At 37.0% G+C, this 27,547-nt stretch overlaps 1 protein-coding gene across 1 annotated transcript in view; it reads right to left on the bottom strand.

Moving 5' to 3' along the window:
- Window positions 1-228: 228 nt before the first annotated feature.
- The window catches only part of LOC139121915 (C-myc promoter-binding protein-like), an 81,286-nt gene continuing 53,967 nt past the window's right edge, over window positions 229-27,547 (bottom strand). The window contains 12 exon segments of the mRNA XM_070687230.1: window positions 229-2,150; window positions 4,093-4,262; window positions 5,087-5,259; window positions 5,916-6,002; window positions 7,261-7,516; window positions 14,724-15,212; window positions 16,141-16,336; window positions 17,695-18,990; window positions 21,054-21,194; window positions 21,954-22,139; window positions 24,021-24,252; window positions 26,422-26,550. Coding sequence (XP_070543331.1) covers window positions 1,990-2,150; window positions 4,093-4,262; window positions 5,087-5,259; window positions 5,916-6,002; window positions 7,261-7,516; window positions 14,724-15,212; window positions 16,141-16,336; window positions 17,695-18,990; window positions 21,054-21,194; window positions 21,954-22,139; window positions 24,021-24,252; window positions 26,422-26,550 — 3,516 coding nt within the window. The 3' untranslated portion in view covers window positions 229-1,989.

Genomic DNA, 27,547 nt, shown 5'->3' with positions numbered 1-27,547 from the left:
ATACATGTAGCTACTTATGATAGACAGATACTGGTAAGCTACCCCTACAGCTTCTTTTGCCATACTTATATATTGAAACTGAAAATAATGACTTCAGTGTGAAATTCCATGTTTTCTAAAGTAAAAGTGCTTAAAAGCTGAAAAAAAAATGATGGCTTGACTTCAAATGACGAATTTGCATATCTTAAGAAATTGACATTGGGACTGAAAGTCAAGATGGCAGCAGAGTGAGGTCAAGAATATGACTTTTATTAGAGAATAGGGGCTGATGGAGGCTTGAAGAATCACATGTACATTATTTTAATATCTTTTAATAGTATCTATGGTCTGCAAAGTAATTTTACCCACTGCAATGATTCATCATATTGAGATACAGCCTAGTAAAGATATCTTTCAAATTTCTGAGTACGTCAGCCAGCCAAAACTTTACATGTCTAGTCCTACTATCATTGATTTTTGAAGTACATATTTGTGCTATGCTGGACTACAGGCATATAAATGAATATACAGCATTTCCCAAAACCTCTACAAGGTGAGAAGCGGCTTTTATTCAAACAAATGATATCATTTTTTGCACATCTTGCATTCATGGGAATTTATGTCGTACGAATGCTGATTTAGGACATAAAAAATCATCACAAAACATTTGTCTCATGGCCACTTAAGATTGCATTGCATATGAAGTTGACAAGCACGTGTAAATTGCAGAGTATTTATCCATGTGCCGAGTTTCATTGAGGCATGCAGGAGTAATGATACATGATACCACATCTGTATGGCCCCTATAATAAATGGTATTTCTGTTGATGTGGGTTGAAGAAAATGCAACCAGTCAGTATGTTGCTATCTACAAATCTATTGCGGTTACCCTTTGATGACGTGGAAAGTCTGTGTTTCCATGGCTGCACTCAAAGGTACAATGATCAAGTTTTACTCAAGCAATTGGTAAGTGTCAGAACATTGGAGTATATGCTATCTTTGTACAGTAAAACGTTCTCATGGTTTCCATAGTTCCATCAAAAATTTCAAGCAAATAGGCAAATTAAATAACAAAAATATCAATTTTAGCACCCTCATTTTACAAATCAAAACTGAATATAGCCTTCCCATCATAGACTAAGGCCACGAAATATTCTATATAACTGTTTAACAAAATTACACAGCTGTATAAAGTACGTTAGATTAACCCAACTTTTTTCTACTTTCATATGAAAGCACAAATTTAGATAGAAACCAGAAAAAATGCATATCCCTTGAAAGTGAATAAATTTCAAAGAGGAATTGTTTGTAAGTATACAACTAGCCTTACTAACATTGTCACTGCACCCAATTGCTTAATATGTAAAGTCACAACTAATACTATTTATATTCGTTTGCATGATACAGTACAAACAAAAACTGCTGCAATAATGTTTGCTTCTGTACAATATCAGAAAAAACCTTGAAAAATCTTCATTTACAGTAGCTTACTTCTCACATATTTTGTTTGTCAACTAAGCACTATGTATTCATAACTGCATTTGTAGGTATCATAAACTCCAATAGCTAACCTCAAATACTCTACATAATTTGTACACTGTGGCTTATGATTATTCTTCACTTATGTGACTATCACATGATAACATTTACATCTTTCAAAGAAATTACCAACAACTTAAATATATTCAAATATTTCAAATTATTTTCTATCATTCATGCTTATGATGCCCTACAAACATGCAAAGCCTTATGCAACCCACAGCATGACAAACACAGAGATAAGTGTCAAAACGACAAAAATTATCTCCTACGTCTGTTAGGGTCTCTCTGCCCTCAAAACTTACATATGCCCTTCCTTGTTTAAAAATCAAAATAATTTACAGATATATTCTCACATGCCTTAAAAAATTTTCCAATAATTTACAGTCTCTATTATCATGAGGAGAATACACTGATGTTGCTTATTGTTCCAACTGTCAAAGTCAAGTCTCAATTTGATCTCGATTTGTTCTACAATTCAAGTTCTCCAGCATCAGCAAGTATTTTGCGGCACCAGTACACAGCATCACTGGGGGGCTTGTCGTCTTCTTGTAATCTTTCCAGTTGCTTTGGTCCCCAGTATTCCTCCATTAATCGATCAAATGCTATTTCGTATTCTCGGTCAAAGGCATCTGTTGATGAAAACGTAAAGTGCAAAACATTCATCGAAGAAGTCCTATTCCTAATGAATCAATACAATGTACAGTTATTTAGCAATTAACCCTTTGAGCGCCAAAGTCAATTTTTGTCACCTTTACAGAATATACCTCAGTCAATTTTTTTCTGATTTTTGCCAAATTTTGATAAAGAACAGTAGCCAAGGAAATGTGATTTCCATTTGGTCCAAAATTATCAAAAAATTTACAGAAAAATTCATAAAATTTGATAAAATGTTGCGCTAAAGTTTTGGTGGGAAAAACTCCAGCACTCAAAGGGTTAGCATTTTTAATCAGATATACTTCATGAATTATTAGGTTTTGAATTGCTCTTTGTAGATATTTCATTAGTCTGTGCCCATAAAGACATATTAGAATAGTGAAACAAGATAAATATAATTTGGATGAATGACATCAGCAGACACACAAATTGAATGCACAAGCGACCCCAATTTCTAGGTTTTGGAAAGTATTGTTGCCAGTCGGTTGATAAATCATATTGTTAGCTATTCATAGGATGATCCATTACAATCTGCTTATAAACCTGACTGCTCTCTTAAAGGTTACTAATGACGTTTTCCTAGCACTGGACACAAAACGTGATGCTTTCTTAGTTTCACTTGATCTTTATGCGGTTCTTGAAACAGAATCACACTATTCTACTGCGTCGTCTCACAGCTTGTTTCAGTCATATCATTAGAATTGCACTCAGTGTGTTGTTTTGAATACTCCTAAATTATTGTTCTATCCACTTGATACTGGGCTACCCCAAGGATCAGTTCTCAGTCAAATAGTTTTTAATGTACACATCTCCTTTTGGCAAATTGGTATCTAGTCATGGATGTCTAGATCGATTTTATGCTCACGATTTCTCACTGTACATGTCTTTCAATACAGACAAGGCTGCAAGGATGGCGAGTAATCTTAAATTAGGTATCTCAGAGGTACGGTCCTGGATGTGAGAAAATTTTCTTCACTTTATAAGTTAGAACGCACCTCAGGGACAGATATTCAGATTCTCAAACCTCGACATTTCTTTTCTGCTATACCACTTGTGCGGGTTCATTTTAAAGCTCTTGGTGTAAGAAAACTTTTCACTGGCTTAGTTTTTCAAAATTCGAAAATTTTATTTTTCTCCATAGAGTTAACACAGGGATGGCAGCCATTTTGAATTTTAAATATCGGTAAATCTTGGATTATTTGTTTTATGGTTCAAAAATCTGCACAGTGACCCCCGATTTTTATTCTTAATTTTGAAAGAGTTAAAAGATTCCTTATGGAAAGTTTGAGCAAATATTGAAGTCTTTCACTTTTGAGGCGTATACTACCTTAAATGATGAGAAAAACAGAATTTGTCATCTTTTCTGCAGTTTCTAGCAATCAATCTGAAGAGGGGATCAGGGAAATGGAAAATCCCTCCTGGATTTTCATTTTTGTAAATAATACTTACCTTTGAGACTTTAACTATTTCAAGTAAAGTCTCATTGACATATGCAGATTTGCAACCTTGTTTCTCGAGTGCAATTTGTACTGGAATCACATGGTACTTTTAACTCCAGGAGCTAGGTTTACACATTGATCTCATGAACAGTTGGAGAAACCCAGTTTTGGTCTCCTTCCATTTTCATCAAGTACGCATTATTATAACACTTTATTGTCCCTGAAGTGGGAAATTTGTCTTGCAAGTATAGCACATATGCAACTATCAAAGTACAGTACATGAAGTGTCAATCTTTTGAACACTTTATCAAAACTTGAATACTTTTCCAATCTTTTCGCTTCTCAAAGTCATGAAATTGATAGGGCTTCAGGGCTCAACAAGTACAGTTAGGCAAAAAAACACAACAAGTGACAGAGCAAATAAACAACTTACAGTAAGCCATTCTATGACTTCTACACTGTGGAAAACTTCACTTACCAATATCTATATTCTCTCTACCACAGGCAGCAAGGGCCAGGTAAAGGATATCTCTGTAAATGCTATGATGCCGTTGTTGGTTGGGACGCTTTCTGTAACGTTCTAACATCCATCGAATGGGGGCCAGTACGTCATTACATTGAATACTTTGGACAACAGATTCCATGAACCTGAAAGGAGAAATTTAATATACCTCTCTTTTTTTGACAAGATTTGTCAGATATACCGGAATACACCCTCTCAAGCCCTCACTTTTAGATGTGGTCAAAACGCAGTGATAAACCCTGTCTATCAGTCTAAATAAGCACAGGTTTGATCAAAACATTAACCCTTTGAGTGCCAAAGTCTATTTTTGTCCCTTTATAAATAAACCCAAGTCAATTTTTCTCAGATTTTTGCCAAAATTATGAGAAAAAAACTGTAGCCAATGAAATGTGATGTCCATTTGGTCCAAAATTATCAAAAAAATTACAGAAAAATTCATGAAAATTGATAAAATTTTGCACTAAAATTTTGGCGGGAGAAAATTACAGCGCTCAAACGGTTAATCAATGCAATCAGATGAGTAGTTTCTTATATCACCCTGGTGTTTTTTACACAAACGTAAAACCACAACACTTGCAATATATTAAAAATCTAAATAGGAAAGTCCCTAAGGACCTAATGAGTTGAAGATAGACGTTCCATATTTGATTTGATGACAGCACAGCAAAAATATCACCTTTAAATAATGCAATTTCACAGTTCACAAATACCAGGTTCAGTATTTTGTTTAAAACCACGTGAACAGAGAGTTTATTTATTTTGAAGTTAATGTCTACTTTACAAGGTACATACACTACAAATCTATGGTATCAGTGTAAGAAGATGGAAGACAACTGTAAGAAGATAAATCTACATGCATGAAAGTACAAAGCAATTATAGGACAATTTTTCAGAGGTTTGTCAGAGATGCAAATAAGTAATTGACTTTTAAAGTATCACAGATACTTACTGTCTACTGAATGGCTGTTCTGTTACCAGTGCGTGTACCAATGGAGAACCTTGATAGACGGAATTCCACATCATGTACATTGGTTGTCCAAAATCTTCCTGGCATCTCACACTATCCCACATCACATGAACCAAGACATGCCGACTATCACGAGACAACCATTGACTGTTCGTCTGTTGGAAAGTAAAAGTTTTGTTTTCATTAACGTCAATATTGTGATGAAATAAGTGGACGTATCATGTACACACAACACATTTGAAAGACCTTCACTCATCGATATCACTGGAGTTTCAAGTCGCTAATACAGTGAACCTGTCGAAACCCAACCCTGTCTAAACTGGAAACCTGTCTAAACTGAACACTTTTCCCAGTCCCATTCCAATAGAACTCTATAAACTAAACACCCCTCAAAACCGAACAATTTTCTCAGTCCCTGTACGGTTCAGTTTAGACAGGTTTAACTGTATTTGTATCAAAATTCCTTTTCAAACTACTGCCCATGACTTTCTCCAGAGATTTTCTTGTGAATATTTTTAAAAACAAGTATGCCTTTGTAATTGACAAGACTGAAAAGAATGAGATGTTATGTACACTTTTCAAGGAAAACAGTAGTATCCTTTACTTTAAGAAATTCTGGAAAAGGTTTTCTTGCAACACACTCCATATGGTAACGGTACATCAACAATATAATGCTTTGCCAATAAATTATTTTAAATAGAAATGTTTTCAGCATTAAATCTTCATAACGATCAATAACTTTACAACCATGAACCATTTACAAGATGCCTGTAGATACAAATGATGGCATATTTTATGATTGAAGACTTACTGTTGTATTGTCTTTGTTGATACTGTTCGCCGATAGGATCAATCCAGGTAAATTGTTCGGTAGGTCTAATCTTTTGAAAACCCAAACCTAAAAAAAGGTTGAAAAATTGTAATCCTTTATATGATTGACACAATTTGTCAGGTTTGAAACAGTATGCATACGCACTGTGATTTAATATTTTCAGTTGTTGAATGTGTGTACTGAAGAAAAGATGCCCCTCTTTCTTTCAAAGAATACTTAACCAGCCAACGTCAAAATCAGGAAGGAAAGAGTCTGCTATAACTTTGATAAATCTTAGACTGAACTTTATGATTTTAGGTTACAAATCCTGCATATATAATAACTTGGTGTGGATCAATTACAGACTATCACAGCAACTCTCTCTCTCTCTCTCTCTCTCTCTCTCTCTCTCTCTCTCTCTCTCTCTCTCTCTTGTTGCACTCTCCCTCTGTTATAAAAACTAAGCTTTTGAAATCCTTGTCACTGCAACAACTGATATTGAGAACTTTTTTTTAAAGCGTGAGTAAAATCATTTCTAAAAACAAAATTACCATTGCGATTTATCTTCAATCAAATCTTGGACAAGAATTCTGACAATGCATTACATTTTGACAATTCTACTGAGCAATGGACCACATGTAAAGGCATGTAGGTGTAATTATTGATGATTTTTTCTTCTATATTTTTATATACCAACAGCAAGTTCATATTCCACTCCCCATAGCATACTGAAACACTGATAATTTCCTTGTCAACACAGTGTGTATATGTTTTAAATGCTCTATTACTGTTTATGTTTGAATTCTAGTCCGGACTAGAATTCACTTGTCAACAATAACAATGTAGTGTAAACATGTACAGGCTGCTTTGGGGAGTAGAACAAGAAACCATAGATGACAATAAACACAAAAACTGTGAAAAAAATCACTTAAAGCCACTGACTCAAAGTGAAATGATCTAACCGCTGTGCAATCTTGGTCTGAACAATGCAGATATCAGCATAGCCATGATGGACAACAAAGAAGTCATGTGACAAAAGCAAACCAGTGCTAGCATCAGTCTCAGTTACCCAGAATGCACTTGGGGCTTTCATCCATCTTCCCCCTCTCAGTCTGAGGAAATCCCGTGATTCTTAGACTTTGTCTCAAAACATAATTTACATCTTTGATTAGTTACTCCCAGGATGCATCACTTTGTCCGTACTGCAACAACGTTTGCAGACCACTGGATGAGAGCCCAAAAGTGGAGTCTTGGTAACCAAGGCTATGCTGACGCGTACATATGGTGCTAACTCTTTCACAGTATAAAGTGCAACAGAAATCCAAATCTGTCAGTTTTCACCTACCAAATTCCAGAATATAATTGGATGCTCATCAACAAAATCTGGAGACAGAAGACAATGTTCTCCTTCATGGTCTATGACATTTTCCATTTCTTTCCTCAACACAAGTGGACTGAGATATGGCACTGAAACAGGGTCTGGATTACAAGATTTCCGGGGTGGAGGGAGGTATTCCCGAGATCCTTGGATGCTGGATGATAGGCTTGATGATAACATTTCATCATCTGCAGCTCCACCAAATTCACATTGTGGAGGTGAACTGGTGATAAAATTGGTATGAAAATATCTCAAATGCGCATACTGTTATGTAGGTCATTTACCCCCACTCATCATGACCTGAGTTCAATTAGTCTAGAACATTCTCAAGGTCACTGCCCTTGATGACCTCACAACCTTGAATTCAATTAGTCATGTTTGGAATGTTCTGGAAAGTGATTAGTTGTGTAAGGGAGATAATTTTAGAACAGTAATTAGCATGTCAATAAAAGTTCTAGATTGTTCTTATATGCCTTTATAAAAGGGACGTGCTCAGCTTCCAGTCAGACTTTTGGGATCGTGTCTCTTGTGTGTTACTAAACTCCAGCAGTAGTCATTCTCAAGACTTTTCAAGACCTTCACTGCCAACGCTGGATTTATACTGTGGACTTTGTGCAGCTTCAAGCCTGCAAGGACTGTTCATTCATCCGACTGACTGTTACAACTCTGAGACTGGAGCTTTGCCGTCCCAGCTGAGATAAGTAGTCTGTACACTTTTAAAGCTTGTACTCTATCCCTGACTTAGCAATTAGTTTTATTTTCGTAATAAATTTTGTTTAAACGTTAACTGCTGAGTTCACCCTTTTGTTCGTTTTCTCTGCACGTAACAAATTGGGGCTTGTCCGGGATACGAATATTTTGAGCCGTTTGACAACATTTTGACAGCCTTTTCAAAACTACTGTATACTGTGAACTCAGCGAAATTCAATCATGGCGGAATTCAAGCCAGACGAATTTATGGATGACCTTGATCAGGACACATTTAATTCCCTCAGAAAAGACAACCTCATAGCACTGGCCAATTTCCTTAAAGTAGATGTCAAAAGATCTATGCGCAAGCGAGAAATACAGTTCAAGATTGCAAAACATTTAGTTAATTCTGGCCATTTTGAGGAGTCTGCCTTAAAGATTATGAGCCTGAGTCTTCCTCTGAACTCAGAAAATTAGAATTAGAATTGCGGACAAATTTGGAGATTAAGAAACTAGAATTACAAATGGAAGAAAGACAGAAAGAAAAAGAATTACAAATGAAAAAGAGAGACAGGCATTAGAAAAAGAAAAAATACGAATGCAGTTAGAAATGGAAGAAAGACAGAAAGAAAAAGAAAGGCAGGAAAGATTAGAAATGGAAGAAAGACAGAGAGAAAAAGAATTGCGATTAGAAGAACAGCGATTACAGGTAGAAATAAAACGTTTAGAGCTTGGACAGTCAGGAAAATTCTTCCCTTCAGACAAGTTTGACATCACTAAGCATTTCAGGTTAGTTCCCCCTTTCCAAGAAAAGGATGTTGATAAATATTTCCTTCATTTTGAGAAAATTGCTCAGAGTCTGAATTGGCCTAAGGAGTCCTGGTCTATGCTTTTGCAGAGTGCTTTGGTGGGTAAAGCCAGAGAAATTTACATTCAGTTGTCAGTAGAGCAGGCTTCAGATTATGATTCTGTGAAGGAATTAATTCTCAAGGGCTATGAGTTGGTGCCTGAAGCTTACCGTCAGAAATTTAGGGATTGTGAGAAGGTGAAGGATCAAACTTATGTTGAATTTGCTCGAACAAAAGAACAACTGTTTGATCGTTGGTGTTCTTCGGAAAAGGTCAGTCAGAATTATGACAAATTACGACAGCTTGTTTTGATTGAGGAATTTAAAAGGTGCATCCGGAGTGACATCAAGACATTTATCAATGAACAAAAGGCAGATACATTGGAGGTTGCTGCACGTTTGGCCGATGATTATTCATTGACCCACAAATCTTCCTTTCTCAGCAAACCATCCCAGTCCTTTTCATACAGAAACAATGCAGGGAAATTTAACTCCTCCTTTACATCCAAGAATTTATCAAAGGAGAGTAAGAAATCCAATGACAACAGTTCACAAAATTCAAGTGACACTCGCATGTCATCGGATCCCAAGTCTCAATCTCCTTCTGAAAAACAGTTCGGTACACTTTCTTGTAATTATTGTAGGAAGGATGGCCATTGAGTGTCAGAGTGTTTCAAATTGAAAAGAAAACATGAAGGTCAAAGTGGTCAAAGTGGATCTAAGCCCACTGGCTTTATTTCTTTGTCAACTCAATTAGAGTCTAATAATGTGTGTAACACACTTTCTGAGGTTAAACCCCTCTTATCCCCAATTAATGAGGTCAAGGTCAATTCTTCTCAAGATAGCATTATGGGTATTTTCGAGCCATTTATTCATAATGGTTTTATATCACTTTCTAGTGATTTCTCTTCCGCTACCCCTGTCAAAATTTTAAGAGATACCGGGGCTTCCCAGTCTCTTTTGTTGGCAGATACCCTGCCGTTTCTGAAAAGTCATTTTCAGGTTCTAAAGTTCTTATTAAGGGGGTAGATTGCAATGACTACATTCCTGTTCCTCTCCATAATGTCTATTTGTCTTCGGACTTGTTTCTGGACCTGTGACTTTAGGTATTAGGCCTTTTTTGCCTTTTGAAGGGATTCACCTTCTTCTTGGAAACGACCTTGCTGGGGACAAGGTCATTACTAATCCACTTGTGACTGATAATCCTACTTTAGATCAGGATCCAGAGCCAATTGAACAAGAGATACCCGATTTATTTCCTTCGTGTGCTATTACTCGAGCCATGTCAAAGAAAACTTCCGAGAATCAAAATACTCTCAAAAATAATGTCACAGATGTTGACTTAAATGACACCTTTCTCAGTCAGGTGTTTGACACGGATCATTCCGTTATCCCTCGTGGATTTGCAACTTCCAGTAAAACTCTGCTGACCAAAGTCAGACATTTTCTAGATCAAATCTCATTGCAGAACAACACAAAGACCCAGATATTTTGTCTTTGTTTGACAGGGTAGATGATGAAGGTAAAACTTCAGATAGCTCTGTTTCCTATTATACAAAATCTGGTATTCTCATGCGTAAATGGAGACCTCCAGATGTCTTGGTTGATGACGACTGGGCTATAAAACATCAAATTGTGGTTCCAAAGCCCTATCGTGCTGAAATATTGCGCCTGGCCCATGAAACGCCCTGGGCTGGTCATTTGGGAGTAAGGAAAACTTATCATAAAATTCTCAGTCACTTTTATTGGCCTAATCTCAGGCAGGATGTAGCACATTTCTGTAAAACTTGTCACACATGTCAAATGGTAGGAAAGCCAAATCAGACCATTCCAAAGGCCCCTTTACAACCAATTCCTGCATTTCAAGAACCATTTAGTAGGATACTAATAGACTGTGTTGGGCCCCTACCAAAAACAAGATCAGGAAATGAGTACATGCTGACAATAATGTGTACATCAACTCGGTTCCCAGAAGCCATACCACTGAGAAATATAAAGACAAAGACTATAGTGAGAGCTTTAGTCAAATTTTCACTTTATTTGGCCTCCCTAAATGTGTCCAGTCCGATCAAGGCTCCAACTTTATGTCTGGAATTTTTCAACAAGTAATGGATCAGCTAGGCATTAAACAGTATAGGTCATCCGCCTATCATCCAGAAAGTCAGGGTGCTCTTGAGCGATTTCATCAAACTTTGAAAAACATGATTAGGACTACTGTTTTGACACAGAGAAGCAGTGGGATGAAGGAATTCATTTTTTGCTCTTTGCTGTTAGAGAGTCAATTCAGGAGTCTCTTGGTTTTAGCCCATTTGAGCTTGTATTTGGACATACAGTCCGTGGCCCACTTAAGCTCGTTAAAGAGAAATTCCTATCAGACGATGATGATTGTCTGAATATTTTGCAATATGTGTCAGATTTTCGTACAAAAACTCTCTAAAGCATGTGAATTAGCCAGAGAAAATCTTGAGTCATCTCAGCAGTCAATGAAAACCAAATATGATAAAAGCACCTCAAAACGGAAGTTTGAACCAGGTCAAAAAGTTCTTGTTCTACTTCCGGTTCCTGGCAAACCACTCCATGCTCGTTACTTTGGGCCATACCTAATTGATAAGAAATTGAGTGATTTAAATTACATCATAATAACACCTGGCAGGCGAAAACAAAAACAGCTATGTCACATAAATATGCTTAAGCCATATTTGGATAGGGATAATCCTACTATAACTCAGCCTGTCAGTGCAGTCAGTTCAAGCCATTATGAAGATAGTGATACTGAAACTGACTTGAGTGAAAATACTCTAAACTCAAAGCTGGGCTCGGTCAAGCTTCAGAACTCAGAAATCCTGGAGAAGCTGGAGTCTACAAAGTTGGCACACCTCCAGCCAGAACAACAACAACAGGTGAAAGAACTGCTCCATGAATATAAACACCTGTTTCAAGATGTTCCAACGAGGACGAACGTCATCTATCACGACGTTGATGTTGGGGACAGTAAGCCTGTAAAACAACATCCATACAGACTGAATCCAACAAAAGCGAAATATCTCCAGGAAGAAGTCAAATACCTGCTGGACAATGACTTTATTGAACCCAGTAAAAGTAACTGGAGTTCGCCGTGCATACTTGTTCCCAAATCAGATCACAGTTATCGTATGTGCACGGACTTTAGGAAGGTCAACACTTTAACAAAGACAGACACTTTCCCAATCCCGAGGATTGATGACTGCATCGACCGAGTGGGAAAAGCCAAGTATGTGACGAAATTTGACCTACTGAAGGGATTTTGGCAAGTCCCTCTGACGGATCGTGCTCGTGAAATATCCGCCTTTGTTACACCAGACGGATTGTTCCAGTACAAGGTGATGCCATTCGGAATGAAGAACTCTCCGGCAACGTTCCAACGGATGATCAACGACGTCATATCCGGGCTAGACGGGTGTGCAGCTTACGTTGACGACGTCATCCTGTATAGTGACACCTGGGAGGAACACATCAAGCTCATGCGGAAGTTCTTTGAGAGACTGAGTAAAGCAATGTTGACTGTCAACCTTGCCAAATCTGAGTTTGGTTGGGCGAGGGTGACTTACCTCGGACATACTGTAGGACAGGGTGAGGTAAAACTGTTGATGCCAAAATCAGTGCCATTTCAAGTTTTCCCATACCAAACTGCAAACGACAACTGATGCGCTTTCTCGGTATGGCTGGTTACTACAGAAAATTCTGTCCAAATTTCTCCACAATTACTGAGCCTTTGACTAACTTACTTAAAAAGAAAGTAAAGTTTGTTTGGTCAGAGCAATGCCAACAGGCATTTGATACACTTAAAGCCATACTGCAAAGTGCCCCAGTGTTGTCTGCACCAGATTTCACTTTGCCATTCAAATTAGCTGTAGATGCTAGTGATACGGCTGCTGGTGCTGTTTTATTGCAAGAGGATAGTCATGGTGTAGATCATCCTGTTTGCTATTTTTCACGCAAATTTAACAAATCCCAGAGAAACTACTCTACAATTGAAAAAGAGTGTTTATCTTTGATATTAGCTTTACAGCATTTGAAGTTATGTTACTTCTTCAAATCAGCCAATAGTGGTTTATATTGATCACAACCCTCTTGTTTCTCTGCAGAAATTTAAAGGCAAAAATCAGAGATTGCTAAGATGGAGTTTAATGTTACAGGAGTTTAATCTTGACATTAGACATATCAAAGGCAGAGACAATTTAATTGCAGACTGTCTCTCTCGTATTTAGAGTTATATGTTGTTCACTTTCAAGAAATTTTATTGTTGTTCACTTTCAAGAAATTTTACTTTAGAGTAAACAAAAATTGAGTACTTAAATCTTTTTCAAGATTACATTTGTAAAAGAAAGATTTTTCTTTGAAAAATTTTCTTTTTTTGAAGAGGGGGTGTGTTATGTAGGTCATTTCCCCCACACTCATCATGACCTGAGTTCAATTAGTCTAGAACATTCTCAAGGTCACTGCCCTTGATGACCTAACAACCTTGAATTCAATTAGTCATGTTTGGAATGTTCTGGAAAGTTGATTAGTTGTGTAAGGGAGATAATTTTAGAACAGTAATTAGCATGTCAATAAAAGTTCTAGATTGTTCTTATATGCCTTTATAAAAGGGACGTGCCTCAGCTTCCAGTCAGACTTTTGGGATCGTGTCTCTTGTGTGTTACTAAACTCCAGCAGTAGTCATTCTCAAGACTTTTCAAGACCTTCACTGCCAACGCTGGATTTATACTGTGGACTTTGTGCAGCTTCAAGCCTGCAAGGACTGTTCATTCATCCGACTGACTGTTACAACTCTGAGACTGGAGCTTTGCCGTCCCCAGCTGAGATAAGTAGTCTGTACACTTTTAAAGCTTGTACTCTATCCCTGACTTAGCAATTAGTTTTATTTTTGTAATAAATTTTGTTTAAACGTTAACTGCTGAGTTCACCCTTTTGTTCGTTTTCTCTGCACGTAACAATACATAGTATAAAATTCAACATAAAAAAATAACCTGTTTGAATTCAAAAAGTGCAGAACCATTGCTAAAAGGTCAAATAAACTTCAAAAGCAATGATGTATTTTTACGTTGGTCTGCAGGAACTTTACCAATTAATAGCAATCTTTGATACAATACTGTCAATGATATTAAAGGTATACAGTCACCTGTTCCAATTTTGCCACAGTTACCATGGAAAGAGAAAATCTAACCAATCACAGATTTTAAGCAGGTGGCCGCTTTTTAACAACAGCACCATCACATGTGCATTTTGAATACAAGGAACGCCCCTTTGACTATATATGGGCATATTTAGATGAAAGGTGACTGTATACCTTTAAGCTCAAATGTTGATCAAAATGGATTTAGATCTGACAGTATCTATATCTAGTACATATGGTATCATAATGGTCAGAAATTTCAACAGGAATTCTCCTATTACTACAAGATATGCTTCCAATGTCTTTTTATGGCACTGTCAAACAATGGCAGTTTCACAATAAACAGGACATGAAAACGCAAAATTTAAAACCCATCTGCATGATTTCTGAACAGGACACTTTTAATCAATAATATTACAAATTTCCTCAAGCTTTAGTGTTGCAAAAGTCAATTGTCTTATTTCTTAGTATTCACAATTCTCAAAATTCAAAATTGACTTTACTCAAAATTTCAATGTCATCCACTTTGTCTGATGATTTCCTCATAAATATATACAACTGGTGTCAGAACCTGCTTAGTCAAATTTCACAGCAACCTGGTGATTAATTTTGAGAGGGAACTTTTTGGCCTAAAAAATGACGGAAATGAGAATAATTCACTATTAAAAATGTCAGCAAAAAATGACAAACTACAATCAGTTATTCCCCACTACTCACATATGTAACCCATTCACTGACCTATATCGATTTTTTTTCTCATCAAGTCTCCTAGAGTCTGCAGTTGATGTCAGACATTCACTGGTACAACGTCTTCTTGCCTCTGTTCCCGATTTCTGAATCATTCTTGGCAGAGATTTGGAATGGGAAGTGCCATCAGTCTGTTCAAGATCAGTGAGGAGATCAGCCGGACTACTAACGTTTCTCACATATTTTAACTGTCTTGGACTAAGGCTACCTTTCACTGCATCACTTGTTGCATCTGGTGGAATTGCACCATCCATGTTATCACCAAAGAGAAGATTTTCCACACTTGAATTTTGAGCATTCTGATCCTCTGGTACTGTTGGGGGTGGGTTGGCTGTTTGAGATGTTGGGGCCGAGTGAAGGCTATGCATACTTTCCAGTGACTGGCTGGGCGATATTGCACTTCTTCCAATTCCGATACTTCGTAGATCACGTATTGTGACATGCAGAAACGGAACAAACGATGCACCACAGAAGCAGCACCTGTAGAAATGAAAGAAATCACAAATCAAATCACATGCAAGCAATCACACGAATAGTTCATGAGTAGTTGATCTGAAGTTTAATGAGTATATGTAAATATTAAGATGCAAAATCTTTGAAGCTGAGATGACATTTTACTGAAAGATTTTAACTGGGGTCACAGGTCACTGACTGGGGATGGGTGTTAAAGTAGTATATGGACATGTGTGGCAAGGTCTGTACATGCTAAAACTGAATAGATGACAGTCTATACAGAGTGTAAATTATGTAATGTTGTCGTTGAACACAAACAAGCATAAATTATACAAAACATCAGTAACTGCCAAAACAAAAGATATATAGACGGTAGAAATACTTTGCATCTATTCTTTGAAATTCTAGCATCAGATCAGTGACTTGCAAACTTCTACATTCAAAGTGAAACAATGAAGATGACTTTTACATGAAACTTTTTTCCTTTACATAGCTTGTTCATTTGAAAATAAGCATCATCAAAGCTGATGTCACTTAAAAATATTCCATGCAAGACATTATTTTGTTCAGGTGTGATTTGATTTCAATTTTGACTGGACAGTGCAGAAAAGATCTGATGGCGTAGTATGGACAGGCACGCATTCCAACTAACTGGAAATTTTTGTGAAGCTGAACATTTCAATGAAATTTCAAAAAGATCGCACATGCTGGTTTTCATCAACCATGCTACATCAGGATTTCCTAGTAAAAACAGACCACTGCAATGTAAACATATCTTAAGATATCCAATTTATCTGTTATTCTGGCTCTCAAATGATTATAATTCATTCTGATCTACCACTTGCAGGGGCTCATTTTAAAGCTCTTTGAAAAAACACCAAAACTTTTGAACGTCTTTTTTTATACCTATACAGTTATCACAGGGATGGAAGAATTCTCTTGCTATTTCACTTACGATGTATTCAGATTAGAGTCATCAGCTGACCACCCTGCCATTATAGCTTCATCATACAGCCATGTGTTACACTTGGTGCATTTGCTGCAGCTCGAGACATTCACTTCCATGACATAATTGAATAGACTCTGTGAACTTGTAAATTTGCCAGCATCTGGTTGATCACCTAACGGTCCGTTTAGAGAAGGCGTGCTTCCTACAATGTAGAATTGACTTTATATCAGCACTGTCATATGAACAAAGTCTGCATATATAAGGTATATAATAAAATTTACACTGAAAGATTTATCACTTGAGGGCGCTCTCTACACTCTCAGAGCGCCCCCAAGCGATAGATCTTTCAGTTTATATAAAATTAAGATCCTACAGATATCACAGAAACAACAGCATTTCAACACTTTTCCCTTCTAAGACTTCGATTAATAGTTTTCTATGCAGGACAATGCTCTAATTTTCCAACAGGGTGATACTAAGGATCCCCATGAGGAACTCAAAAGTTTGTTGCTAATTATGAAGGAATTTGAATAAAACAGTTTCATAAAAACAAGCTGGTAAGTTGACCCCGGTAATCTATAGTATGATTTATACAAAACGGACACATAGTCACTCAGAATAGGTCATTATGTCACATCTTTGTAGCTACCCTCTTATGGTCAAAACATGCATACTCTAAAGCTGAACACATACAATAAATGAGAAGCCGTTTTCATAAACATCTATTGCACTTTGAACGACTTGACTTTCCTTATTAGGACGGATAACGGGGCAAATCATATTACTGTCAAGACTCTATACAACCAGCTTTTTTTAAAATAACTAATATTCTACAAATGCATTCATATTATCTACACAGTGGCAAAATGTACATCGACATCAAACTTGTCTTTATAACAGAGAACACCGACACCAACACCATAACCAACACCAACTATCAATACTACCTGTATCATAGGGGGAAAAGGGGAAAAATAAAGTTATAAATCATAAAAGCAAAAATCGTAATTGTGTATTGCTATGTGTTCTTATATATGTACGAGGGTGTTTGTGTGTGTGTGTGTGTGTGTGTGTGTGTGTGTGTGTGTGTGAAATAAATTTGTTTTGAGTTCTGTGTCTGTGACTGAAAAATGAGCACACATGCATTACTATTATGAGAAAACAAACTACACCACGGTCTATTTCTCTATTTATGCAAGACGTGTCATGCAAAGTTTCACAACACTTGGTGAAAGTTGAAACAAAAATTCAAAAAACAACGGCAGTTCAATAAAATCAAAACAGATTTCATAATAACTTAAATATAAACAAATGGTTTATATATGAAATGCTATTCAACAAAAGTAAAAATTAAAAAGCAAATTAAATACCTCCCCTTGAGATGAGTTGGGTGCAATTCTACGGAGTGCAACTCTACAGCTTGATCTACTGGTACACTGTGTGCATGCAACATGCTAGGTAAGGTGGCCGAGGCAAACTAGATCATATCACAGCTGGTAGGAGTCCATTACATCTAATGCTTCTACATGGCATTCAATGAAGATAGAATTATGTTCTTACCTGTAAAGACGCCTGGAACTGTGGAAGATGGCAAATCATCAAATAACAATTGACTGAACAGATTTGTGTCACTCTGACTATGGTGCCACATACCATGTTTAGATTCATTTTCCTCCTTGAAAGATAACAAACTGCCGGTCTCTTCCACATCTTGCGGTATGCTGGACGATGAAGACTTTGTCGGTGTTGTCAACGACATAGATTTGACTTTGTTGGCCATGGCGCTGGCTGCAGCTTTCAAGGCATCTAGTCTTGATGTGGAGCCACCACCATCGTTACCTTTCTTACCGAATGGGCTGCCACCAAACCATGCAGGTGTTGGTGGACTCTGTGCTACTTGTTGAATCAGTCCTTGAAGGAAGTTACTACTAAAACTCCTCTGTGGTGTTTTATCACCAGCGTTGACATGCTTATTCTGTAATTCCTCCTGGTTTTCTTGAGGACTTCCCTGCAGTATGGCCGGATTCGGGAGACTGTGGGGGATGTCTTCACTTCCAGATTCCCATTTGGAATCGGCGCGTTCTTCAAAACTGGACGACATGATTTGAATACTTGTTTCCTCATGGAATGGTTTTTGTTTGATGGAGATGGAACTGCTTCTTGTTCTGTCACTATTGTCATCATTTAAGTCAACTTCTCCGTCACTCTCATCCGGCTCAGGGCTCTCCTCTCTCCCCTTGTTAGGTGCATATTCATCAAACTCTTGAAGGATTATTTCCAAATTGGAATCTGATCGTTTGATATCTTCCTCCTCTTCAACAACTGTTTTTTCTTTGCTTTTCAATTCTTCCTCTTTCCTTTTCATCTCCTTAGCTTTGATGATCTCCTCCTCCTTTCGTTTGTTTCGTTCCATTATTATTCTGGCTCTCATGGGGTTCTGTCCCTCAGAATTTGACCTCCTGATAAATGACGGTGAAATATCTTCCTCCTCATTATCAATATTACCTAGATCAAACTTTGTTTCCTTTTTCGCTTTGGAAGTCCTCTGTTTGGGGGAACTTATTTTTGGATCAGAACTTGTCAACCCTTCCAGAATTCTGGCATCACTGGCAAATACATCAGTTTTGATTGAGCCGGAGTCACTCTCAAAACTGCTCTCTTTTGTCATATTCAAAGTAACAGTTGCACTACTATCTCCACTAAAATTACGATTCCTCAACATTATGTTGGCATGCTTGTTATGATCTCCGGCACTTTTGTGTCTCTTTCGCACTTTGCTTTTACTCGGCTCTGGAGAGTCAAAGACATTCTCGTCTAGAGAGTTTTGGCTTGTTATCAAAAGTCCTGCTGCACTGCCTGTGAAAAGACAAACAACGCCATCATTACTGAGGAAAATCTTTCCTTCCCAGCAATTTTAGTAAAAGGTACAATGAAAATTCTAAAATCTTATACTCAATACAGACAAGAACTTACACTACTCAGAGTAACACAGACTTTCACCACAGCCAATTCAAGTTTTTATATATTTTTTTACAACTGTTTTAACATTGGTTTACCAAGGGTCTTGATGAAAAGCTGAATTTAAACAAAATTTCAACACATACCGAAACGTATGCATATTAAAATGTTTCCCATAACGGTTGGAGAATGTTTGATTTTATTGAACAGAAGTCTGTTTGTTGTTTGTCCTTCATGTACCAGCCATTAACCAACCCAGTGAAATAACTTACAGTATTTATGAAAACTAAACTGATTCAAAGTTATGATAGCCATGAATGACAAACTTACCACAGTTTCACCTTATGATGTGAATAAGGTTACGGTTTGGGTCTTGGAAGCTATTATAGATGTTTACACAACATGGGGAAATATTTCCTTGAAAAACAGCGATGATTCATGTAATTATCTGTGACCTTTGACCCACAAATACTATTTATCTCAATGTTGCTGATGACGGTGAAGTCATGTAATGATTTTCATGAAATGATCAGAGTAGAGATCTTGATCCAAACAATCTACCGGTACTTTGGGATAGGCCATATCGATCAAAACTTTCCTTTTGGCCCACTGAAAGCATCTGTAAAGCCTTACCATGATTTTTTCCTGAGAAAGTTTCATTAATAATATAATTTGCACTGAGTTAGTAAGTTCAATTATGCATGATGAAAACTACAATAATTTTTGTGTTTCTTCTGTCACCATCTCAATACATTTTGATATTATGTCAGATAGTTACAAGCAACCATCTTGACAAAATTAAAGAACTGAGTACACCAGCTGATGGCATGCACCCAAGCTGTTATACGATAGCCACACAAAGATGGCCATTCTGAACTACACGTGTGTTCTTAAGCAGATCACAGGATAGCCAAAACAAAGTGAACTGTGTGTGGTGACCTAGGGTGAAAAACATATCTCAGAAAAGCCATGTGGTATAATATGCAGACAAGGAGTAGTTGGCTGTGAGGACAAATTTCTGTCAGAGGGTTATACATACATAAAAAACATGACAATTTCACAGCTTATTACTACATGGGATTATGAATGGAATCAAGAAAAAAAAAAAAAAAAAACCAGAGTGACTGATAGAATCTACAACACATGCAACTACATAATCACTTTATCCTAAGTGAGGTGATCAGCTCAGTAGATGATATAATTTATAAATCTTTGTCAGTTGTAGAATGTAAAGATATTTATCCAGGGTGTTAACTTTGAATGCAAAGAATTTTGAGATGTCTATATATTACAAGTGGTTTCAGTGTTTGCATGTCCTCCATGTCTAGGTAGAAATGCCAAAAATGACATGCAAGACTTCCTTAACGGTTGCTTTTATGTGACTAGGAAAATATAGTCTAAATACATTTTTCGGATGACTGTAATGATTCCTGTTTTGAAGTTTAATCATGTATTACTAATTAAAAGTTTGAAGAAACTAAAACTACTTTGTTTCCAAGAAATTAATCAATAACTAGAATTAAACTAACAACCAACCTGTTTACTGAGAAACTATCATTTACATTGACAAATAATTCCTAGACCCTCATCCCGCATCAGCATTGTTGAAAAATAATGGTCATAAGCTGTTGCTTTATCACATTTTCCAGTATGAACAACAGTGTGACAATTACCATGACAACAATAATGTTATTATGCAATGCATTGCCACGGAGTCTGCCATAGTAGTTAAGACCATGCACAGAAAATGCTCACAGTATCAGCTGATCAGTTTGTGATACTACACAACTTTCATGTGTCATTGACAACAATAGAAGAAGTTGAAAGATTCATGCGTTTTTTTAAGCTTCTACATGATAGCGAGTAGCTGAACATGTGCTGAGAACATTTTTGTTGCCATGCTACCTCACTGTTGTGTGAAAATCTACTCTATGTGGACTCGGAGAGTCTTGGTGGCTTACTTGTACTGCCACGCAGGGTTCCAACACTACTTGTGCTACCAAAGCTGCCAACTGAGTTACGTACAATACTGCTTAAACGTGGTCTCAGACCGTCATGACAGTCTATAGGATCAAATCTTGGCGACTCACTTTGACCATTCTCTAGAAGATGGGGCGGTATGAAAATCACATCCAGGATTATGACACTTGGAAGGAAAAAACTCAAAAAAATTTTATTCTTGGAAGAGAAAGAGTTGTGTGAAAGTATAGCAAGCAAGGTGTGCATCTGAGCTACATACTGAGGATCTGCACCATGCAGGCGTTACGCAGCTAAGCAAGCATTAAGAAACTAACAACAGCTATTTCACTGAGAATTAGCAGATTGACGGCAGTTGTTACTTTTGCCAAACAATTCGGTAAAAATGATTTAGCACAGAAGAAACACAGCACTCTGTTAGTTTTTGTGTCAAAATCACGCCAACACCCTAATCTTCTTGTGAGATTATTTCAAACAACAACAGTTGTACAGGGAATCTAAAGGTCTAGCATTTCTCAAGGGGGCATCAAGGCCATGCACGGTAGTTTTAAACCATCTCTCCTTGGAAAAACTGTACTGAATTCCTGAGAGTACTACTTTTGCCAGGGCTGTGGGCAGATCTAATGGACGGGAAACTCAAAAGATCACTTCTGACAGCCTGGTACAATCCTAATGGAAAAAGCAGCTGACAAAGATCCCATTAAAAAGTCAAACTCTACTCTGGAAAATGTTTGCAAGTAGGGATTTACATATGGATTTGCACCGATACTATGAGATGGAATGGGATTTGGCAGGGTATATACGACTACAGCAACTGGATATGAGGGACATACAATCTTAACGCATATTGAAAACAGGCATTGACAGAATTCATGTGGATCTACCTTTTGTACCAAGGCTAGTTTTTTTAGCTTTCTTGGCGGAGTCACTGAGAGACTCCTCACTTCGGCATCGTTCTGTTGTGACTTCTGCCATCGGTGCCAACGTAGAGAGAGCTGATACTGTGGTACTCTCGCTGCGACTCCCATCATCAATAGACATTGAACTGTATCCCATATCACTATGGCCACCTTCAAAAACATTCATACAAAAAAATATAATGATAGCTATATCTACATCCTGAAAATTGGTAAAAATTACAACTTCAGCATTACTGCAAAGTTGTTTGACAAAAATTTCAGCATGCAAGTCTGACAAAAATACTTAAGACTAGAATATCCATGACAGGAAGGGGCTGTCCTGTCTCAAGAAACAGATCTTCATGTTGAAAAACATACTACATTCTGAAAAATGCAGCTTTTATCACCTATGAAATGTGTGCTGCACGTTATCTGATGGCACACTATGAAAGTAGCTCTCACAAGTTGACTTTGCAAAGCAACAGACAACCAGAAAAAAGTAGTGAATCACTTGATTTAAATTAACAAGGGGCACTGTGAAATATGCTATCAATCCACCAAAAACCCTCATGCCTTAAATCGCCCTAAAACACTACCGAATGTGCCTTAAAAGTTCAACACAGGATATTGGCCCATCCCTAGTAAATCTAGTCCTTTCTATTAAAGTTTGTAACAAAAGTCACATCTAGAATCTGTTATAGTGGTTTGTAGATCCGCATGTTAATTCATGTGTATTGCAAGTACGGTACAGTCATAGAAGTATTGTGTTAGTTGGTGTAAATGAAGGACAATGACATGAGATAAGTCAAAGTGATGTTCATACATCAAAGTCAGTTGATGGGCAGAAAGACAACAACCACAATGATGGCGTTGAAAACGATGATGATAATGATGAGCACCCTGATGATGAAAACAATGATGAAGGTGATGATGATGATGATGATGATGATGATGATGATGATGATGATGATGATGTTGATGATGATGACAACGAGATGAAGATCATGAAGATGGATGATGAAAACTATGACAATGATCTTAATCACCATCATCACTGTGATATGGAAATCACTGACAATGTCAAAGTTGATGAAACCAATGATTGCAGCTTAGGAGAAGGATGATATTCCAAGGACCATGTAATGGTGAATTACTTGACTTATCTACACACCTCAGTCACAATGATATTCCAAGATAGACACAAGCTTATTTTGTGTTTGGTAAAAACCAAGATTATTATGTATGTGCAGGACTGAACATGGGTGGTGCTCTCCAAAAAGTATGAATATAAGAGTTAAAAAATAAGTGTGTTAGAATTCCCCTGATGTGACACAATGATCAGTGATCCATCTCTGCCATCTAACATGGAATACAAAATATTCAGAGATTATCCTTATTCTATGCAGTAACTTCTTGATCTATATAAATGTTATATGAGCCTTTCCAAAACTGTTTTCATACTTTACATCAAAACATTATGGTTCAAGTAAATTGTTGATTGACAGTGTATGTGTTCTTTCTCTTCTCCCAATTATTTACTTTGTTTGTATTTTCTAGATTTTTTTCCATATGGTATCATTGATTATTGTTTGATCAGTGCTTACACTCCAAAGAGAAACTGCCATCAAACTATTCCGATGCAAACTGGTGTTGTAACTCCAGTACTTAGCATTGTCGGTCAGAAAGAAATTTTGCATTATTTCTTGGAACTCTGATACAAAGTATTTCAATATCCACTCTGGCTTACTCTGTAATATGGAGTTAAAATTGTACAAGGATAGATTTCTCTTTGTCAGATAGGTTCCTTCCATCTAAAATTCCATAAGTACAGCCTACTATGATCGGAGTATAGGATTTCTACAGTCTAAACATTTCAATGGTGTTTATGAAATCATTCATAACATTCCCTTATAACACATGACTCATGATCTGGAACAGCAAATCTTGTCACAATAAATTCTTTTTTATCAAAGTGTTCATAATGCCACCATTACCAACAAATAATTGGTTGAATTATCCACAGGAATTGTTAGCAGCGACCTTTGACCTCACCTGTACTTGATTTATCATCCGTTGCTAGGGGAGAATCTAATTTAATGAGATCAGCCACACCATCTCCTTGAGTCTCATCAGCGTAGCTGTCACTGCTACACTGACTATAGCCATCTGCATCCAATTTGACTTTGCGTCTGAACTGAGCCATCGCCATGATGACATTTCGTAGTTTGGTCCACAGGATGTACCCACTTGATGTAGAGGCAGGCCACTTGCTTTCCAGCACAGCCTGCAGGAAAATGTCAAAATGCGGGTCAGCCTTTCAAGACTACATTTCTCAGTACAGTCTAGAGTCTTTTCACAGATGAAGTCAAAATTTTGGTAGAAAACTAGTACAAAGTAAAATGGTACATTAGCGTATACTATTACTGATGAAACCAGAGTATCCTAGGATTTATTTTTTTATACAGACACAGATCTCTAATACAGGAGTATTACATGTGGGAGTGTGATTAGCTCTCTTGACAGTGTGTATACACAACAATCTGCAGTATGTGAACTATTCATGTTATACCACCTCAAACTTTGTAAAACAAGGGTGAGGGAAATAAAACAGATGTTGAAGACATAAATTCACAGAGTACTCCTTGTCAAGTCATTCTGAGTGTATACCATGAAGTGGTGTATCGGCTAAACTGTAACACATCATACAACATGAGGTCAACTATTTGACATGAAATGAACTATGACTCAAAGGAACACTCAAACTGGAGGGAACATTGACTGGAGGGAACACACTGGCTGGAGGGGACAATGACTGGAGGGGACACACTACCTGGAGGGGACAATAACTGGAGGGGACACACTGCCTGGAGGGGACAATGACTGGAGGGGACACACTGGCTGGAGGGGGCTGTGACGTGAGGGGACACACTGGCTGGAGGGGGCTGTGACGTGAGGGGACACACTGGTCAGAGAGTTTGGCACATTTACACTCATCACTCTTTATGACAAGATCAAGAAACTTGGTCTTCCTCCTATTTTTAAAATCAGTTTTTCATTATTCCTAAGGGTTTATTAAGACACAGTCCCTCTATCCACGTGGATAGAGGGACTGTGATTAAGAAAACTTTTGACAAGACGACAAATTGTGCTCATTCCATCATGAAGATTATATTCTTTGCACTAACTTTCACTGGAGTTGGGAGAATAAAAGGCAACACATCATTCGAATTCCATTTCTTTTGGCTATAGCTTTTATGGCATTATGAGAGCTATGGACATCTTGACATATTGGAAAAACCTACACCCACATAGCTATTATTGGTCTTAACAATAATTTGATCAAGAATTTATCACTAGAAGCCACAGAATGATTCAGACAATTGAGATTTATGAATATAACAAATGCAAAATAGAATCAAACAAAACAAAATTGTTGTTATGGTTTCCCGACACGAATCTTAAAAGTACCGTACATGATCTCCCTGTAAGTAACTTCACTTCTCCTACGCCAGACCAAGAGCCTCTAATATTTGTCTGTTCCCCTGTTGCTTGCTCTGTTTACGGCCATATTGACATTAAAAACAGTAACATTTGAAAATATTTAGTCTGGAACAAAATGACATTGTGCACATGAACTACATGTATGGATAAAAAATAGCTTGATTAAAAGCTCACGGGAGGTTTCCAGTCAAATACCCCATACATAAGCCAGCTATATGACACTGTCTATTGGAGTGTATATGATAAACAAAGGAATTGGAATAATGACAGTTTATCACATGCTAAGCCGATTGATATATTTGGAGTCAAGCTGTAACACTTTTTCTGTTTACGACATAAACAATTAAATAATTATTCAGAAAAATGTAGCTGTACATTTTCAACTGATGAAATATGCATGAAAACTGGAACAAATATGACCAAGAAAGTAACATTTAAAAGTTGAGGTTTGTGGCAACACAACATGTGCGGTATATCTAGACAGACAGACAATGACAACTTTTGCCAAAATTCCCGTCCAACAACCGTACAGTGCAGACTTTCAGACACAAGTTAAGCTTTGTGAAGGGAGTTTGATAGCTCACAAGAAATCTTACATTCTTTCTGGGTCACACCATGTTATGACAACAAAACGGCTATCTTGAACTTTTGTGTTCTTATATGTTGATATTTTTTTAACTGAAAGACTTTCTTTGAAAGACAGTTTAAATATTTGAACAGTCCACTGCATTGTACATATAGCAAAACAAGATTGAATCACACCAACACCACTGTAAAGATTGACCAAGAGATTTGCATGTTTCCTCACTACTCCCAGTTTTCTACTAGCAACATTATCTTTGATAACGAATCTTTCAGTCTACTTCCATAAATGACAGAACTGCCTGTGTTAAACTTAAAAAGATTTGATCTGAAAGTACAGCTACAGTATTAAGTTTGATGTTATGCTTACCCTGTTGTAAAATCCATATGTTATAGCATTGGGTTGGATACCACATTTTTTCATTTCCATGAGAACTTTGACTGCAAGTACTGGCTGCCCAAACTGACCACATAACTGCATCAAAACCCGGTAACAAATCTGAAACCAAGCGTGGCATGATGAAAATTCAATTTTTGAACAACACAGAAAGAAAAAACAACAGCAACCTGTCAAATATAGGTAAAAACTTTAAAAATAAAAGTTGTACGAGATATGGAAAACTTCATATGGAGGACACTTGATTGAGAAAGTAGTAAAAAATTTAAATTTGTTGTAAATGAAATGAATAAAGTAAAACTAAACAAATTGTTTTATTTCATGATGTAACTTTACCAGGTATTAACAAATAAAAGAACCACAAGATACAATTGCACAATTGAAAAGATCAGGTATTAAATATGACCATTGTGTTCTCTTACAAACAGTGCATTGTGCTGTAGATGTTTGCATCCATTGTAACTTTGTGCTTTATAATTACAACACTTTCCTGCTGTCTTTGGCATTACAATGTGGGAGAACAATGAGAATTCAAAGACGAGCACATTATCAATGATCATAAAAACATCTTCATACAAACAGTCAGAGTAAGAAAGACAGTCTTGTCAACAGTACTATGAGAGCACCTCTCTGTATGAGGGCTCTTTTCCACAGGAAATTTCTTAAAGTTCTATTATTTATAACTTTTGATGTATTTTCAAATATTTTTGTTGTGTTTGTTAAATACTTTCTTCTTGTACTCTCATATTTATGTTAAAATGCCTGTCAATAGAGCCTGTACGCATGTAATCTTCAATATAATGTTATCGCTGACAAATGAATTTCAATCCTGACTAGAAATTAATAGAGTTAATAGCACTGATCGCAAATGACATCATTTTTTCTCTTATTAATATGCATAAATAAATATTTGTCTGCATTTTCTGCATAAATGACGAAAATAAAAACCTGCTAGTGTTACAATGGCTACTAAAAGTCACGCTAATTTGAATGAATATATGGCTCATACTACCAGCTACAACAACAGTAGCGCATACAACAACAAAATTTGTCTGAAGTTTAGGCAGCGTTTTCCAATATCACACATGTGCAGGTATAT

Source organism: Ptychodera flava, chromosome 21 (genome assembly GCF_041260155.1).
Source record: "Ptychodera flava strain L36383 chromosome 21, AS_Pfla_20210202, whole genome shotgun sequence".
NCBI classification, from domain to species: domain Eukaryota; kingdom Metazoa; phylum Hemichordata; class Enteropneusta; family Ptychoderidae; genus Ptychodera; species Ptychodera flava.
Note: the sequence above shows the minus strand (reverse complement) of the source record. Positions and strands in the feature narration are given on the sequence as shown.